The sequence below is a fragment of the Emys orbicularis genome, chromosome 18, assembly GCF_028017835.1.
Source record: "Emys orbicularis isolate rEmyOrb1 chromosome 18, rEmyOrb1.hap1, whole genome shotgun sequence".
In the NCBI taxonomy this organism is placed as follows: Eukaryota; Metazoa; Chordata; order Testudines; family Emydidae; genus Emys; species Emys orbicularis.
In genome coordinates, this window is record NC_088700.1 from 5,055,482 (window position 1) to 5,073,304 (window position 17,823).

The 17,823-nt window shown below is 45.6% G+C and overlaps 1 protein-coding gene across 1 annotated transcript in view; it reads right to left on the reverse strand.

Moving 5' to 3' along the window:
• DAB2IP (DAB2 interacting protein) overlaps window positions 1–17,823 on the reverse strand; it is a 253,971-nt gene that overhangs the window by 55,261 nt on the left and 180,887 nt on the right. The window contains exons 4-6 of the mRNA XM_065418579.1: window positions 12,153–12,306; window positions 3,514–3,612; window positions 508–1,062 (exon numbers count right to left, since the gene is read on the reverse strand). Of these exons, the coding sequence (XP_065274651.1) occupies window positions 508–1,062; window positions 3,514–3,612; window positions 12,153–12,306 (808 nt within the window). The remainder of the gene's footprint in view (window positions 1–507; window positions 1,063–3,513; window positions 3,613–12,152; window positions 12,307–17,823) is intronic.

The window sequence follows — 17,823 nt, forward strand, 5'->3', positions numbered from 1 at the left end:
CGAAGCCCAAAACAGCTGGTCTTCCAGAGTTTGCAGCTCTGCCACATCAGCCTCCCTCACCTGAAAATACCACAATCTTGTGTGTTCCTCACCAAGCCGAGAGCAGGGGCAAGAGATACTGCAGTGCTAATGCAGCCATTTGCATGTGCCTGAGGTGGTCTCCCCTCTATAACACCTCCAACATACTGCACCACGGCCCCGACCAATGACGCACACAGCCCATTGGGACAAGTGCCAGTGAATGGACTGAGCAAGAAGCAATTTACTGACAATGGATAAAAACAGTCTGCTTAACTAGGGTGGGCACACCAGGACATGGACCCAGTAAGCCCACTACATGTGCTGCTAACTTGTCTATGGTAAAAGAAGAATTATAAACATGGTCAATAGGGAGGGCCGAGCCAAAGTTCAGATCAATGTGTAGCTGGGGGGGGGAGGTGTTTGGGTCTGGGGTTCTGCTTCACGCCAGTCTATAATGGGATTGTACAGATGATGTGGGGATCTTACCTTGGCCTTCCCAGTGCTTTGCAGAATATGGACCAGTGCAGAGGCCATCTCCTCTTTGTTCTTCACGCTCAGCGCAGGCTCCAGCACTGAGCACAGCACCATGTAATTGTTAGTGATGTACTCAGCAAACTCCTTGTACATCTCCATGGGGAGGATGCTCATGCTCTGGTAGCGCGACTTGATGCGGATCATAGGCCCTGCAGACTTGCCCTTGCTGGGGTTGGGGCTGACTACAGGGTACCACTTCTCCACAAACTGCCGCCCCGTTACGGAGCCCACAGGGATATTCACCTGCCCGATGAAGTTGGTCTTGTCTTTCTTTTTCTTCTTGTCAGTCTCTTTGTATAAGTGCACCGTAATGGTTTTGAGCGACGGGAGGTTATTAAATTCAAAGTGCTCCCCCCAAAAGACGTTGTCAGTTTTCAATTTACAGGTAGTTCGTGCGTAAAGAACGTCATCCAGGCATAATTCACACAAGTACTTCTTCTTGGCTGGCAGGTCCTTGGCTTCAATAATCCATAACTTTAACATATTCTCTACCCTTCTGCTGTTGTCCTGGAAAAGAGACACAAAGAAAAAGGTCAAGTGAAAAAAAAACGTACACAAACCGGAGAAATGAGTTAATTATTTCTGATGTGCTAAATGAGCAGAGGCTTAATTACATTTTATTTTAAGGAAATACTGGCTCTCAGGAATTTGCATAATAACACTACTTATGTTAATTTTCCAAATATCACTGTGCTCTCCATGTCTGCTGGTGCCAATTAATATAAAGGAACAAGGCAGATAAAATCCCACCAAATTAAAAATGTACCATTTCCAGTTCTACTGCCAGGAAGGCCTCACAAGAAACAGGAAGGAGTCCTACCAATAATTAATGACTTTTTGTAAAACAGAAGCTATTGCACAGGTGTTTTCCCCCGTTTATTCCATTGTTGTTATGTGGCAGCACTGGAACAGTACATTTCCTTTTCTATAGCATGGCAGGAATAGAAGCATCCTCAAGTCCACACATGGATCACTTCATTCGTGACTGGAATGCAGCCACTTCTGGGGTGGAAAGCAGCGGCTGTGGCATCACTGCCTACATATTTTAGGACAAGAATGAAGACTATTTAATTCAACTGAAACACTGGGGGGGGGATTAAGGGAGACTGAATGAGTTACCTATGAGCTAAGCATTATTATTAGTCAGAAGTAAAAATTTGGCCTGGATGCCACTTTAACACTAATGCTGTGAACGATACCATGGAATCTTTAATGACCCCCAAATGGTCATGACCTCATCCCGAAGAGGTAGCTCCAGGGGTACTGGTTTCACTGAGGACTTCAAGGAAAAAGCACCCCATAGTGAATCACCAACAACAGATTCTGCAGCACCCTCAGCTTTCCTTGGATGTCTCCTATAACAGTAACGACCAGGTCTGACCCAGCTTATAAATAAATATGGAGATCTACCTATTTCATAGAACTGGAAGGGACCCTGAAAGGTCATCGAGTCCAGCCCCCTGCCTTCACTAGCAGGACCAAGTACTGATTTTGCCCCAGATCCCTAAGTGGCCCCCTCAAGGATTGAGCTCACAACCCTGGGTTTAACAGGCCAATGCTCAAACCACTGAGCTATCCCTCCCACCTTCACTATGGAGAGTGGAGTGAAAGCACAGTTGCTGGAAGTACACAATGGGGTGATGTGGGCTCAGGAAGTGCACACACAGGAAATGATACAATACTACTAAAATCCTGGGATAAAAATATCAAATCAGATATTGAGAGTCTGTGTCTAGAAACTCAGACAAAAGGAGGAAAGTTAGCAGAGTCAGTGCAGGGCACTTTTCAAGATGATGGCATGTTTCCAAATGAGTGCCCATTGAACAGAGCTGCTCTGAGCCACGTTCAACTACATCGACATAGAATAACCCCTCCTAATAACTGTTCTAGAGACGCTGGTGGGAGACACGTTGTCCCAGTCTCCCAGAACACTCTGCAGGTGGCAACAGCAACAGCTGCCATGCTCTTAAAGCAACCACAACATTGGGGCTGAATTCGACACAATAAATCGTGCCCTGAGGGATAAGTTAGTCTCTCCCCGCTGCTGTTTCCCCTCCTGTATTACGGAGGGCTCATCAGTTAGGGTACAAAATTTGGTGCTGAACTAGGGGCACCAAACTTCGTGACATTAAGGGCTGCATTAGCAGCTTGCCAGGTGCCCAAGACCTGTCCCTAACCTGCGTACAGTTACCTACTGCTGCTAGCAAGAATGAACGCATAGAACCCCTTCACTCTGAGCAACAAAAACAGCTTTTCGGTTGAGTGCGTCAGCTGTGAAACCCTACAGGTAATCTGCTTTGTTCTTACTCTGGCGCACAGAGAAGGGGGAAGCTCTAGGCTCCCTTTTAAGGTGCGCTTGGACCTCAACTAGCTCTAAGGGCACATTTTCAGGCCCCCCATGCTCGACTGACAGAGAAGAGCTTGTTGCTGCAGGTATAGGGCATAGGATGGCCTGGTAGTCTGGGGACAGGAACGGGAGCCATGTCCAAACCCAAATTCCTCCATGGCCATATGCAACTCACTGAGATTCTGTGCCTCCGTTTCCCCATCTCTGAAATGGGGCTCGCAAACCCCACCAGTGCCAGAGGGGCTGTGGTGAGGACTGAATATCTAGGGTTGTATTCTACCCTCGACGTCACCGTTTGTCCAGGAGCCGCCTGCTAAAGCACTCTGAGGACCGGAAGCCCTAGATAAGTAGCAAGTATCATTAGTACTAAAACAAGACTGCAGGTTCTTGAGGTTTGATTGTTTCTCAGCGACAGCCCAAGAGGGCAGGAAATAATTGGCACTTTCCCGTAAATATAATTGTGGCAGAAAGTAATACGGAAAAAAGCTGACCCCCAATTACACTTAATCACTAAAATGACAATATGTCCCCTGCTGCTACCATGCACTGGGTTATAAAATGTAATAACGAGGAGCAGAACTATTACAGAGGCAATTCCTCAAAGCCGCTACCTTATTTGGGTGCACGGCACGCCGCAGGTTCTCCATCCATTTATCTCGTTCTGCTGCAGAGCGACAGGAGAAGCATTTACTTCCTGATGAAGTCGTCACCTGCATGGAAAGGAACGGGGGTTATTCTCAACAAGCACATTACAGACTTGGCTTTGGGGAAATTAAAAAAAGGGGCTGGCTGGTGCTTTTATTAACACAAGCCAACAGCTTTCCCCCGTCGCCAGGGAGTCGCCGCTAAGGCTAGTGCACAAGTCGGGCTGAGACCTCAAGCACAATGTTGAGCATCACAAGGGGTTAATCCCGGAGGCACATTGATCTCACTTCCCCTCTCCCCCATCAGTGCCAACCTGGAGTGATGCCACCAGAGTTGGGAGTTAACCCAGGGACCACCAGCCCCTTCAAGTCTGAGCTTCGTTAAGCCATCAAGCGAGTGAGAGCAACTTAGGGCCAGATCCCGAGAGGCGCTGAGTGATGCACGTTTCTAGTGCTCAGCATCTCTCAGGATTCAGCCCATACTCTGCAATTAGACAAACCTCTTTCCTTTCCCCAACAGGGAATCCAAGCCCCTCAGTACCCCTCCCACCGCATCCTGTCCCTTTGACTCCTCACCTCTACTCGGTGGCAGTAACTGCACTAGGAAAGAGAGAGTTTAACAGCATTTCTGAGACTCTGCTTGGCCACCATGACATTGCCATCTAGGAATGGATTCAGATCAATGACATTTCCACAACGTTCTCTAGCCTCCAGCAGGCTTCCCCCCACACTGCACAGAAATTCAGGCATGAGTGAATCCACCTCTGCATATGCTGCCTGATGGCCAGGGATGCAACACTTAGCAAGAGTCCTCTGCTGCCAACCACTTTCCTATTCACCTCACTGAGTTTTCTCAGCATTAATTGCTGTACTGGGGTCTACAAAGGCCAATACGATTCCTAAGCAGCTTCTTGCCAGCTAGCTGCAGCTCTGAAGTATCATGTGCCTATTAAATATGTATATTCCTCAAACAACTCTCCTTGAAACCCTGCTGGCAAATTAATAGACTAGGATTTGGCATTAGGAATTCCGTATTATTCATAAAAACTTCATTCGGCTGCTTTGACCTCCTCTGTATTCATTGCATCTGTCAACATCCAATAATATTCTTTTTGAACGTCCTTGTTTGCAGACTGAAGGTATCTTACTCACACTTCAAATAAGCCCCCTTGGAGTATTATTTCTTCTGCTCCTACTTGCAGAGTTCCTTGAATTTCCATCTTTTACCTCAGCTGCGTTTGTTTCCCCACCTGGCCGGCTGGGTTCACCACTTTCAGGAGACGTGATCTTCTTTTGCTTTGTAAATCCTCTGCGAAGTTTAATCTGTTCCTTCAGTGCAATCAGCATCAGGCCATGATTTCTCATTGGCTACCGTCGTGGCTGAGGTTAACACATATTCTGCCTTTGAACAGAGGTTTCATGTGCCTCTATGGTATTTTCCAAATGGGACAAAAGAGAAGAGGCCCAACATTGCCTTCGCCAAGTTGATCCAATAGATCTTCCACCTCTTGATATTCTAGCCAATTTCAGGTAGCTTCTGCTTCATGAGCTGTTCAAACCACTGCTAATGGCTAAGAGCAACCCTTTCTACTAGATTACCATGCATCCATGCACTGTACTGTAAATCTAAAGGATTCCTCTGGGCATGATGGAGTTAACTTTTATTACTGTTGAGAATGGAAGACTCCACATTAATAGGGTTGGTTGTATCATCTCTGCCACTTTTCTTTTTAGCATCTTTATATGCTTCTGTATGACTGCTACATTCCTCATGGTTTTCCTGCAACAAATCTGGTCTGCTTTATCCATACTGCATGATCTCACTTCCTCCTCTTCCTGCTATGGCATTTTTGCTGGGCTTGTCAGAATATCTTGACCATTTGCATAGAAGATACCCTGGAGCTGCACTCTGGGTCAGTCTAGCCACTGCACCTGAATGATAACTTTCCCTAAAAACAGAGAGTGCAAAACTGTATCACTTTTGCATACCAAAAAGTATGGCTAACACTGAGTTACAGGCACAAAGATCAAGGAAGACTCTGTTACTTACAGAGTTATTTAACAATAGGGTTTATAGCTAAACAACATGGAAGAACATAGCATCAGATTGCTCAGTAACTGCTATAGAGGGGTGAATTTTGAATGTGCGGAACTTCAGTTCAGATAGGAATCCAAAATGTGAGGGAATTTGAGGGTCTCTTCTCTTTTTACCCTAGTAATTAGACTTTGGCAGATCCGAAGTATACACGAGGTAATGTACCCTACACTCCAATCTGGAGGACAGAGGTCTTGTACTCTAATGCTAGGACCAGGTCATTGAATGGCAATTGTCAGGGGCCAAATTCTGCCATCCTAAACGAAGCAAAACTCCCATTTAAATTCTGGGGAATTGTGACTCAGGACAACAGAATTCAGCCCTTCCACGAGGCTGCACCATTTAATCCCTGGGGGACCAGACATTTTTGTATTGCTATTGGCTGAAATTCTCTTTAGGGCCAAATTCTGCTCTGTGACATAGGTAACTCCCACTAAAACCAATAGGATTTACTCCCATATAAATCAGAGTGGAATTTAGCCCTTGTTCTACCCTAATGTCTGTTAATTTAATGCCAATTGTTTATTGTTTACCATTATTTAATAAGTTGTGCATCTACTATATTTTATAACTACCCATCAATAAATTGGCATTAATTTATCAAACAAATATTCTATTAAATCCCAACTCAATGGATCACTGGATAATTATTCAAATGTTAAATTCTAAGGTTTCCTCTCTTAACAACCCTTCATAACTGGGGCATTCTGCATGTGTCAGACCAGAAAGTCTCCTGGCCCATTAGGAGTTGAAGGCCATGCCCACCATATGTGCCTGGAAAGGCAATTTCCCCCAGATTTGCAAAAATGCCTTAACTTTTACCTGTGACCTAAATGTCATGTGATATAAATGATCTTCATGAGCTATTAATGATCTCCATGAAGACAGTATTCTGTTCAAGTCAGGATTTTTAGATTTGCTAAAACAGTGTTAATGGACATGCATAAACTCAATTAGTAGTTCTTGTTAATTGCTAATACTTATTTACTCTCATTATCCCCATTCCCTGAATGGACAGTTCTTCTAGTTAAACAAAACTGCCCTGTGAATTTTGCTACTATCTGAAATTGGGTTACATAAGGTGCATTTGAAATTGGCTCATCTCTGTATAACAACAACAACAATCGATAACTTTGCAATTCCATCAGCTATTTCAGCCCAGGGTCTGAACTGACTTTATGAACAAGAGTTAAGCCTACAACGTAGCAGGAATGGTGAGCATTCTCATACCCACGTTACAGAGAAGTTAAGTGACCTGTGCCTGGCCTGGGTCTGGACTGCAGGGGTACCAAACACACACACAATAAGTACCATGCCTATGGCTAGCGCATGCAGGGTGTTTGGGAGGTTATCTGAGGGCTAGGAATAGGGCTGATGTAACTGCGACTATGCCTATCCAGCTGACATCCCCTTGTGCAGGTTGGGGGTGAAGGTGAAAGAGAAGGCTGGGTGGGTAGGAGCATTTGCAGCCCTGAGGCTACAATAGCAATCAGGAAGTGGTGTTGTTGCTGTTGTTTTGCTGCACATCCTTCCTCGTATCCCCTGAAAGAATCTCTAGCACATGGCCCAGATACTGGGGCTGTGTGCTGGGATTCGCATTTTGCCTGCAGTGGGTAAGCAGCAGAGGCAGGAAACAGAATCCCAAAGTTCTGATTCCCACTCCTGGTTCTAATTACTAAACTCCTCAACTGGCAGAGCCAGGAATAGGCTCCAGGAACCCTGATGTCCAATCTCCCTCACAAGTCTACACTGCCTAATGGAGATTTAGCACACACAGCACATGCAACAGTGCTAGATCATTATATTGGCTGGGAAACCTTTCTTCCATTTGTTTAGGAGAGAGAAAAATCAGATGTTCAATCAGTTATTTGGAAGGATAAAAATAAAAAACAACAACAAATAAATATCAAACCCCACATTTTGCAGGAGGATGAGATTTAGAAAGATGGGGAAGTTCCACGGGAACAAATAGAAAGAAAATCCTAAGACACAGTGAGCCAAATTCAGACCTAGTGGAAGCAGGTGCATTACTATTGACTTCAATGGGCATGCATCTGCTTACACCTGATCTGAATTTGGCCCCACAGCAGGTGACTATAACTGGGCAATCAGTCACGTAATGTCTCAATAAACGAGTTCGGCTAAGAGAGAAATAATGTACTGTACCTTTAAACAGCCAGCTGCTTCAGATCAAGGCAGTTGGGTTTTTTCCACTGCAGATGGCCCTGGCACGTTTTGGTTTCTGCTCAGTTTGGCTGTGCTGCCAGTTCCCTTCTCCATCTGAACCCTCCAGTGTAACTCCATCTGCAGCCGCGTCGAATCCTGCTGTTTTGATCTTCTGAACCACACAGTCACTGCTGCTCCGTGGTGTTCGGGCTGTCGTGTGCGGAGTCCCATGCGATGCATACCAGGCAGCCTGGACTGCAGGCAGCTTCTGGAAAAGCTGCCACCCACTGTGGTTGGCAAGAGCCCCACATGGGAGTGTTCTGGAGCCTTATACATGGCAACTCAACCACAACCTTTCCCGAGAGAGAACTAACAGACACCAGCTGGCTGGTGGAGGAAGCTCTGTCCACCCCCACGCACAGCTCTGCAAGGAGGGGATAATTAAGAGGAACCCTCTGAATGGCACCAGACATGCATTTACCTCCCAGCATCAACAGTCACCTCCTCATTCCAAGGGAACAAAATTAGCGGTTTCCGGACTCAAATCTCCAGGGATCAGCTCCACCACATCCCCCCAGTGTACATTATCATCCTGCAGCACCTTCATAATCCATTATACAGAAAATGTCTTAGTTCCCCTGGCCTCTGACTTTGGCTGCCCCTTCTGCCTTGACATTTCTTGCTCAGAGCTTGTTTTCTGGGACATCAGTTCACATTTTCCTCATTAGTATTCTCACGTGCAGAACGGTGTCGTGGCTTTCAATCACTGTCTCAGCCACCTTCAGTTCTTCTCTCTGCCGTCTGCAGACTTGAACCCAAGCTTTCAAAATTCTAATCCATGGAAGCCATTGCCGTTCTCACTGACCTCTGCGGAGGCCAACATCCTTTGTTAAGTCAGACCTGAGCCCTCAGGTAACAGGACACCTACAGTAGCTAGGCTCAGAACCTAAAGGGAGGACCTTAGGGGGATGAGGTTTATTCTAGGGGACATTAGGGGACTCTGTCTTTCCAATAACTTAAACAAAATCTGTGCCCCAGTAACAAAATAACTAAAGGCAACATTCAAGTGCAGAAGAGTGAGGACACAGTATGGTTTTGTTTTCCAGTTTTCGTACCGGCAGTAAGACAGACGCTTGGAACCAAACATACATTGTTGTTCGTCGCTTTTGAATGTGGTGGTCTGATGAATGAGTGGATCTGCAGCGCACCTCAATTCTGACAGCACCCCCTGCTATTCTAGTCCTAGCCCCTGCAAGACTTCCACTGAGTGTTCCTCCATGCTGCCCTGTGCTAATTTGAATCCTCTGCCTCAGCACATCACACAGTGGCGTAGTGGTCGTGAGAGGCACACTAATGCCCATTAGGGATTAAGGTGAGATCTGCAAACTCCTTTCACTTCTGAAATAAGCCAGTATTTGAACCAGGGTCTCCAGAGACATTAGAGGAGGGCAAGAACACAACACACCATTTAGCTTTCACCTTAAGCATTTCCCTATAGAGGCTTACTGATGAGTACCCATCAATCATAAAACAATGTCCTTTTTGTTTTCTGGCATTCTTTCCTTCCTCCACAGGATTTCTAAACAGCCATTATACTCCTGGGGGAATTCTGCACCACTGCGCATGCGCAGAATTTATGTCCCCCACAGATTTCTTTGCTTCCCTGCAGAAAAATGACTTTCTGATGGAGAAGCAAAGGAAAGGCACAGGAACGGTTATGCGGACCTCCACAGCAGTTTTGGGTGCCCAGGGAAGCCAGCAGAAAGGTAAATCACTGTGGGGCTGGGGGTGGAACTGGGGAAGACCCAGCTAGTGGCTCCTACCATGTGCCAGGTTCAGCAGCTAGTCCCGGCTGGGCTGGGGAAGACAGGACTTCCTCTTCCCCTGCACAGCATCCGGGGCTGAGTCAGACCCACTCCCAGATTTCTTCCTCAGCTGAAGGAAGCTCTGAAAACTCCCCCTCCCGCGCTTCCTGCACCCATCGCTCCTCAGCTGCAGGGGGAGGGATCACTGTACAGGGAGCTGCTCCCCCATCCGCCCAACCCCCATACATCCAGACCCTCTCATATCCACATCCTCCTGCTGAGCCTAACCACCCCGTACCCAGAACCCCCCCGATAAGCCCCACTCCCCCTGTACCTGGACCACCCCAACGAGCTACCCGCACTTGGATCCCCACCCCACCAAGCCCCAACCAGCTGTACCTGGACCCCCCTGCAGAGTCCCATTACTGTTGCACCCAGAACCCCCCAACAATCCCCTGCGCATCCAGATCCCCCAGTGACCTGCCTGTACCCAGACTGCCCAACACAGAACCCTCTCAACCCACACCTGGGTCCCCCACACTAAGCCCCTCCACACTTGGATCCTATCTTGCTGAGCCTGCCTGCCCACAGCTGGTGCACCTGGCATGGAGGGGCAGGGCCCTGGGGTGTTTCTGGGGTAGGCCCGGTCCTTGCACTGTGTCTGGATTGGGTGCAGCCTCACCACTGAATCCGTGTGCCGGTGGGGGGGAGCTGCACAGTGATCTCCCACATTCGTATAGCAAATGGCCTGTGCTCCCCAATGCCATGCTAGAGTCTCCACATTTATTTGACAAATAAAATTTGCAGAATTTTAAAATATTGTGCACAGAATTTTTTCTTTTTTGGTTCAGAATTTTAAATTTTTTAGCACAGAATGCCCTCAGGAGTACCATTAGCATGTTCTGTTTTCCTGTACGACTCTTCTTGATCAAACTCACCTAAAAATAAAATGCGCTTCCCCCTTACAAGTGCATAATTTGTATAATTCCCCTCTCAGTCAACTTTCTACAAGTACTGTTCATATCCCTTGCTCTGCTCTTGTGTGCTGAGCAGAATTGGTAAACAACTCTTATATTATGGATGTCACATCTATTTTCCATCTAGCTTCATTTTATCTTTCTTGAGTGGAATGTAATAGAGGCCATATAATTTACAAAACTGTTCTCCTCCTGACCTACTGCTCTTGCTCAATTCTCCAGAGAGCAAATCACACTGGAAAATGTATGCCTTTTTCTTGCTTTAGAGCTTATGTTTGGGGATAATCTTTTTAAAAATATTTTCCATTTTGCCTCTTTACATTTTAAGAAATGGTTTTTAAATTTCAACTTGCTGCTAATTACTACGACAACAAAAATTAAACCAATCTCAGCTGCTAGTTCGCCATTAATAAACACCAGGTTGTCCCTATCTAGCACAATCTGCCAAAGGAACGCGTCCCTGTCCCCATCAATACGCCCCCAGGTACGTCTACATTGCAACTGAAGGGGTGACCGTGGCTCAGGTAGGCATACCTGCACTAGCTTTAATCTAGCTAGCTTGCTAAAACCAGAAGTGAAGATGCAGCAGTGCAGGCTTCAGCGCAGGTTAGCAACAAGGGTATGTACCAAGGGGACAGGCGGGCTTGTCCATCCTGTCCCGAAGCCTGCACCACTGTGTCTTCACTGCTACTTTTAGCGAGCTAGGTAGGTTAAAGCTAGTGCAGGTATGCCTGCTCACACCTCTGACAGCAGTGCAGACATAACCGAAGGCATGACCCAAGTATGCCATTGTCTTCCCTTCCACCCCTGAATAAAAACGTGGTGCCCATCTTTCAGAGCAGCAGCAGCGATGACAACCCTCTTGCTGCAAGGAGATGGCTTCCCTGTTCTATAGCCAGCTGCTGTGGGGCACAATAACGCGCTGCCCTCCACACCATAGGATAACAGGTTCCCTAATGGCATGGTGCATTATTGACTCGTATGCTGGTTTGTGTGTGCACCACTGCCCTCTGCAAGATGGAGACCTACTGAAGTACCAGTAACTATGTTGCCCTCTCTTAGCTATCGCCTGCTAGGATATAAAACCCAATAATACTCCAGCTCACAGAGATCCCCTTTTACTCAACCGACAGAAGCCTGATGTTTTTGGATAACAAGGTCCTGAATTCTATCCCCATGGACAACAGTGTATGAAGCCCATGCAGCCCCAGAATAGAGAACTGCAGGTTATGTCGTCTATATGACTATGGATTATTTATCTATGATCTATGAGGGCACGGACCGTGTTTAGGACTGCTGGATAGCTCTCCATGCAGCAGGTCCTGCTACTACTGTAAAATGGGGTCAGAGCTCTCATTTGATTGGTATATTTTTCCCAACAGAATTTTTTTTATAGAGCACACACACAAACTCCCATTGAAACAACTGTCTCCATTAGACATTGCTCTGCTAAACGAAAGTTCACAACAGAGATGTTTATAATGCAAGAAGATTCCCCCACACCACTCACCAAACAGATACCTTCCAACGCCATGTGGCAAGATGGACACAAAAGCCTCTTACCTCAAAACAATAGTCCTGCCCCAGAATGCTACTGTGAACTGGCTTGATGACCACTTCTTCCTCCATACTGAGATCCAGAGCCTCCACGGCGCTACTGGGGCTGAGCAAAGACTCGTGGGAGCGTGATTCTTTCAGCCTCGGCATTAGATGGGATCTAGTGGAAGAACACAATGACATCAGGGTAGTCTCTTCTCCACAGAGAGCTGATTAGGGTGCATGTGTTTAAAGTCATTCTCTTAACATCTACAAAATCACTGGGAATTTTTTGCATGAGATAACAGAGTGCCTGGCCCGTTGGGGACTCCTCTGCAACCCCTTTGTAATTTGGTAAAGAGGCTGCATTATGAAGAGGTTTATAATAAAATGTTGGTTTACTTCACTCTGATGCTGTAGGACAAGGAAGGGCAGCAGGAGCCCATGTTCGTAGGTCCCTGCAAAGATGTCTATGTGTTTTTGCAGGTACACAACCCCTGTTGCATTGAACTTTGCAAATTCAGCCCTCAGAGTTAAATGAGGTCAGTTTGGTAGGTTGGCACTGCAGGACAAAACAGTCACCAGTAGCGGTTTAACACACTCAATAACACCAGAATATACAATACACAGGCCATACGCCCCATGCCATGAGGTGATCTGTAGGGACTGTAGCTCTACTGCCATATGTTGCGATCGTAGAAGGGATTGCAGATTTCAACAGGGTTGGGTCTGGTCCATACTTGGATGGGAGATCCCCCTCACATGGGGTTTCATCTCACGTTATTTCAGAGCCACCCAGTCCCAGGTGAAAGTAGAAAGTTGTACGAAAATGGAGGGAAAACAAAATTAATGGTGCTTTCTTCAAAGCCCCAAAAGATTTGAATTTTATTCAGATTGGGTCTCCCACTTGGGAATATAGAGCTGCGGATGGAGCTCTGCAGGGAGAATGCTAACACATGGGAAGCATGCCGCACCCCAGGTACCCAGAACTATAGCATTGCACCTCCATCTTCATTTGCAAGGAAAGCACAAATTCCTATCATGGGCGGAGCCAGTGGCTGGATTAGCACGTTGCAGCTGATGTGCCCATTCTGACAGTTACAAACACACCCACAGGAAGGAGAGGTGGAAAACAGGACCAGAGAGCCCTACAGACTTATTTAAATGCCCTGGAGGCACATGGGCAGCATTTAGCAGCAAGGAAGTCTACATATGGTGAACAATGCACAATTTTCAGCAAGGATCAATATAGACAATGGTGCAAGTAACTGTTAACGGGGAATCAGAGAGGGCATGGGGAAAATAGGAGTCTTTGCAGGAAAAATAAAAAAATATAGAAGGGCAGCAGGAAAAGAAACATGAGGGCAAATGAAACGGTCCCTTTATCTCCAGTCTGCACAATATAAAACACTTCTACTGAGGCCAGATCTGAGAAACTGACTCTAATAACTTTGACCTTTAGAACCCATAGCAACAGTCTCAGTGTCTCTCAGAGAAGCTGTGTGTGTGTGTGTGTGTGTGTGTGTGTGTGTGTGTGTGTGTGTGTGTGTGTGTGTGTGTGTGTGTGTGTGTGTGTGAGTGAGTGTGAGAGAGAGAGAGAGAGAGAGAGAGAGAGAGAGAGAGACAGACAGCATTTAGGCTGCTTCAAAGGACAGGGTTCTGCAAAGGGAAGGGATTTTAGCCTTTATTTTTAACACTGTCCTCAATACAGCGTGATGCAATTCACATGCATTGTTTCAGATTGCTTCGTCTGTGTGTATTGAGTTTTGCCATTCTCAGGAACAAAGCTGAAAGAAATACTAAGAAATGCCGGCCATGTATACAAAATTCACCATTTTCAGTCAGATGCCAACCTGAGACCAGAAAACAGCCAACAGTAGTGCCAAAGATAAACCAGGTACTTTGCGAGCTTAGCCATAAAGGTTCATTCCATGAGCAGGCCCTGAGGTGATAAAGGTTCAGACTCCATCTGGTTTGTCCAGTTAAAAGTGCCAGACTGACAGCCCTGCAAAGTGAAGGCCCCTATTTTTCTGCAGAACCGGTGCAGCACAGACAGCAATAACCAATGGGGAGGGACAGTATCTGAGGATTAATAGCTCAGTCTCCATGGGCAGTTCAGTCCTTGGTGCTCTCTATTGAGGCTGACAGCCAAGACCAATTGTGGTGGTATCTAATAATGTGTCCACTGGGAACTGCACTAAGACGACAATCAAACACATTTCACACAGGACACCTAGCAGCTCTCAGAAGCTAATAATCTTTGGTCCTTACTGATTTGGGCCGGATTAGAACCAGCGATTTAGAAACAAAAGGCCATAAATCCCATTAGAAATCCTCTAAGCTGTCCACTCACCCTGGAGCACTCTTGCAAGTAAAACTGATCTTTAGGAACCGAGCAAAGTCTCACTGTCATTTCCCAGTACTTTGTGGCAATTTAATACTATTTTTGGAGAAAAGGGGCCCACATCCTTATTCCCTGAATGATACTGCAAAGTAACTCTAATGCAGATAGATTGGTTGAGTTAACACCGGCTGCGAGTGCTACGGAGAGAAATATCTGGAAACCGTAGAGCTGAGAGCATAAACCATTAACAAATCGCTAAAGAACTCACCATGGTGACATTTATATTAAGTCTTACTTTCTATAATTTAGAGAAAAATCTAGGAAATCTAAGCAATCAGACCGAGGCTCAAATTCTTCGTGTGGGTAAAGTTCTGGCAATATGAACTCAGAATTCAATAAGCACCTATTGTATGTATATATACACACACATTATCGAGCCATGAATTTGTACTGCTGTTCTCCCAGTTTAGCAAACATTGCAATAAAATGAGTCAGAAGTTGCGGGTGTGGGCATGTGTCTGGTATGCAAGTGTGTAGTGGAGGGAACTTGACAGGGGAGAACTTTTCACGTTACATTGTTATTTAACAGTGGTTTGCTTCAGAATATCCTCTACAGAACGAAGGACACTACAATAGGACTATGTTATGTCATTACCAAATTAACAGCATTCACTTTATACCCATAGTCCGTTTACGGCACCTTCATGCATTAAGAAACTGTACAGTCATTGGGATTTTTTCATAAAAATAAAAGCAGCAGGGAGTCAGATTGCTCCTGGGACTGGTAGCAGAATCCGTTCCTAAGCACACAAAGCCCTCAACCTCTAGGCAGCTGATATAACCCAGCCTGAGTTGGTAGCCACTGAAACTTTTCACCAGATGTCTGTGTGACGATGGCCTGTGTGAAATGAGGTAGCTGGGCCTCATGGTGTCCATGACACAAAAACTACCAGCAGAGTTGTGGCTAATGAGCGCTCCTGGCTGGAAATCTAACAAGAGGCCATGAAAAACCTCACCGTTAGGGCCACCCCTCCAGGATAGGCAAGAACACTGCTTGCGCAGGATCTCCCAGGACAGTCTGACACCATTTACCAACACCAAAGTCACACACACATACACAATTAAAAATCAATAAAGGCTACTCCCCATGCTTCCCGTAACCCTCTGAAACTTGGCGCTGTCCAGACTGCCTGTTACAAGCAATGACTGCTTTGTAGAATGTGGATGTATACTGGATGTCTGCAAAGGGCACAGTACCCTTTCATTTTAATACCCACTTCTAGTGAAGGAAAGTTTATCATGTCCTTTAGTGGGTGACATGACATTTGTTGCAGGGATCCAGTTACTGGCAGCTGTTTGTAACTCCCTGTCTTAGTACCCATGGTTGTGCAGGCTTCCCTTTTGTGTAAACAGTAATAAGAAATTCCCGCTAATGCCATGAACTGCCTGGCTGACTCACTGCAGAGAGGGCACTATTATTCTTACTGAAACGATAACTCCGCTGTCCTGGCCATTTGGGAGAGAGAGAAGAAAAGCCAGCCACACGACATTAAAGATGAAGCAACTGAGAGGTACAATGTTTTCACAGCTAACGCACAAGTGATCTGGAATGCTTGGGCTGAGCCTGCTCTATGAAGAGGGGCAGCAATTTGAGAACAAAAACATTATTCTGACTTTGGCGGTGGTGAAAAGTGCTGGATTAACAGTGGTGCGGTGTGAAGGCCACGCTAATCAGAGAACTGGTGCAGCAAGGGTAGCATCTGTGTCAGCTTTCTCCACTTACTGCTCTGCCCTGGGCCTAGGAGGTGCCTACCTCTAGTCTGAAGTGACAGTTCTGTCTCCAGCTCCCTGCAGAGGAATCACTTGTGAGCAAAGTCGTCTCACAATGGGCACGCGATCATACAATGTTGCTGCCAGTTCGAAGGGACAATTGCAATGCAGATATTCCTAGCATGCCGCCAATATTTTAGATAGTTTGAAAAGAGCTGGCTGAGGAGCTCGCTGGACCATTAATGCTGATTTTCAATAAGTCTTGGATCACTGGGGAAGTTCCAGGAGACTGCAAGAAAGCTAATGGTGTGCCAATATTTAAAAGGGGCAAATGGGATGACCTGGGCAATTATAGGTCTGTCAGCCTGAACATTGCGCCCGGGCAAGATAATGGAGTGGCTGATACTAGACTCGATTAATAAAGAATTAAAGGAGGAGGATTAATTAATGCCAATCAACACGAGTTTACATAAAATAGATCCTGTCAAACTAACTTGATGTATTTTTTTTATGAGATTAGAAATTTGGTTGATAAAGGTAATAGTGTTGACGTAATATACTTAAGACTTCTCCAAGGCACTTGAATTGGTGCTGCATGACATTTTGATTAAAAAACTAGAATGATATAAAATTAACATGGCACACGTTAAATGGATTAAAAATTAGCTAGCCAATAGGTCTCAAAATGTAACTGCAAATGGGGAATAGTCATAAAGTGGGTCTGTTTCCAGTGGGGTCCCTCAGAGATCAGTTCTTGGCCCTACATTATTTAACATTTTTATAAACGACCTGGAAGAAAACAAAAAATCATCACTGATAACGTTTACAGATGATGCCAAAAATCAAGAGGCAGTCAGGTCACTGATTCAAAGCAATGTGATCATTTGGCTAAACTGGGTACAAGCAAACAATATGTGTTTTAATCCAGCTAAATGCAAATATATATATCTAAGAACAAAGAATATAGGCCATACTTACAGAATGGGGGACTCTACCCCGGGAAGCAGGGACTCTGAAAAAGATTTGTGGGTCGTGGTGGATAATCCAGTAAACATGAGATCCCAGACCAATTCTGTGGTCAAAAGAGCTAATGCGAACCTGGGATGCATAACTAGGGGAATCTCAACTAGGAGTAGAGAGATTTTACCTCTGTACTTGGTACTGATGCAACTACTGCTGGAATTCTGTTTCCAGTTCTGATGTCCACAATTCAAGAAGGATATTGATAAATTGGATAGGGTTCAGAGAAGAGGCATGAGAATGATTAAAGGATTAGAGAACATGCCTTGATAGTGACAGAGTTCTTCAAATCTACCTATTTATTTTAACTCTAGTGATAGACGAAGAGATCTATGAGATTAACAAAGAGAAGGTTAAGGGGTGACTTGATTACAGTCTGTGTCTCTCTACATGTGGCACAAACATTTAATAATTGGCCTGTCAATGTAGCAGAGAAAGATATAATGCAATCCAGTGGCTGGAAGTTGAAGCAAGACAAATTTACATTGGAAATAGGGTGTAAATTTTTGCCAGTGAGGGCAATTAACCATTGGAACAATTTACTAAAGGCCAAAGTCTCCATTA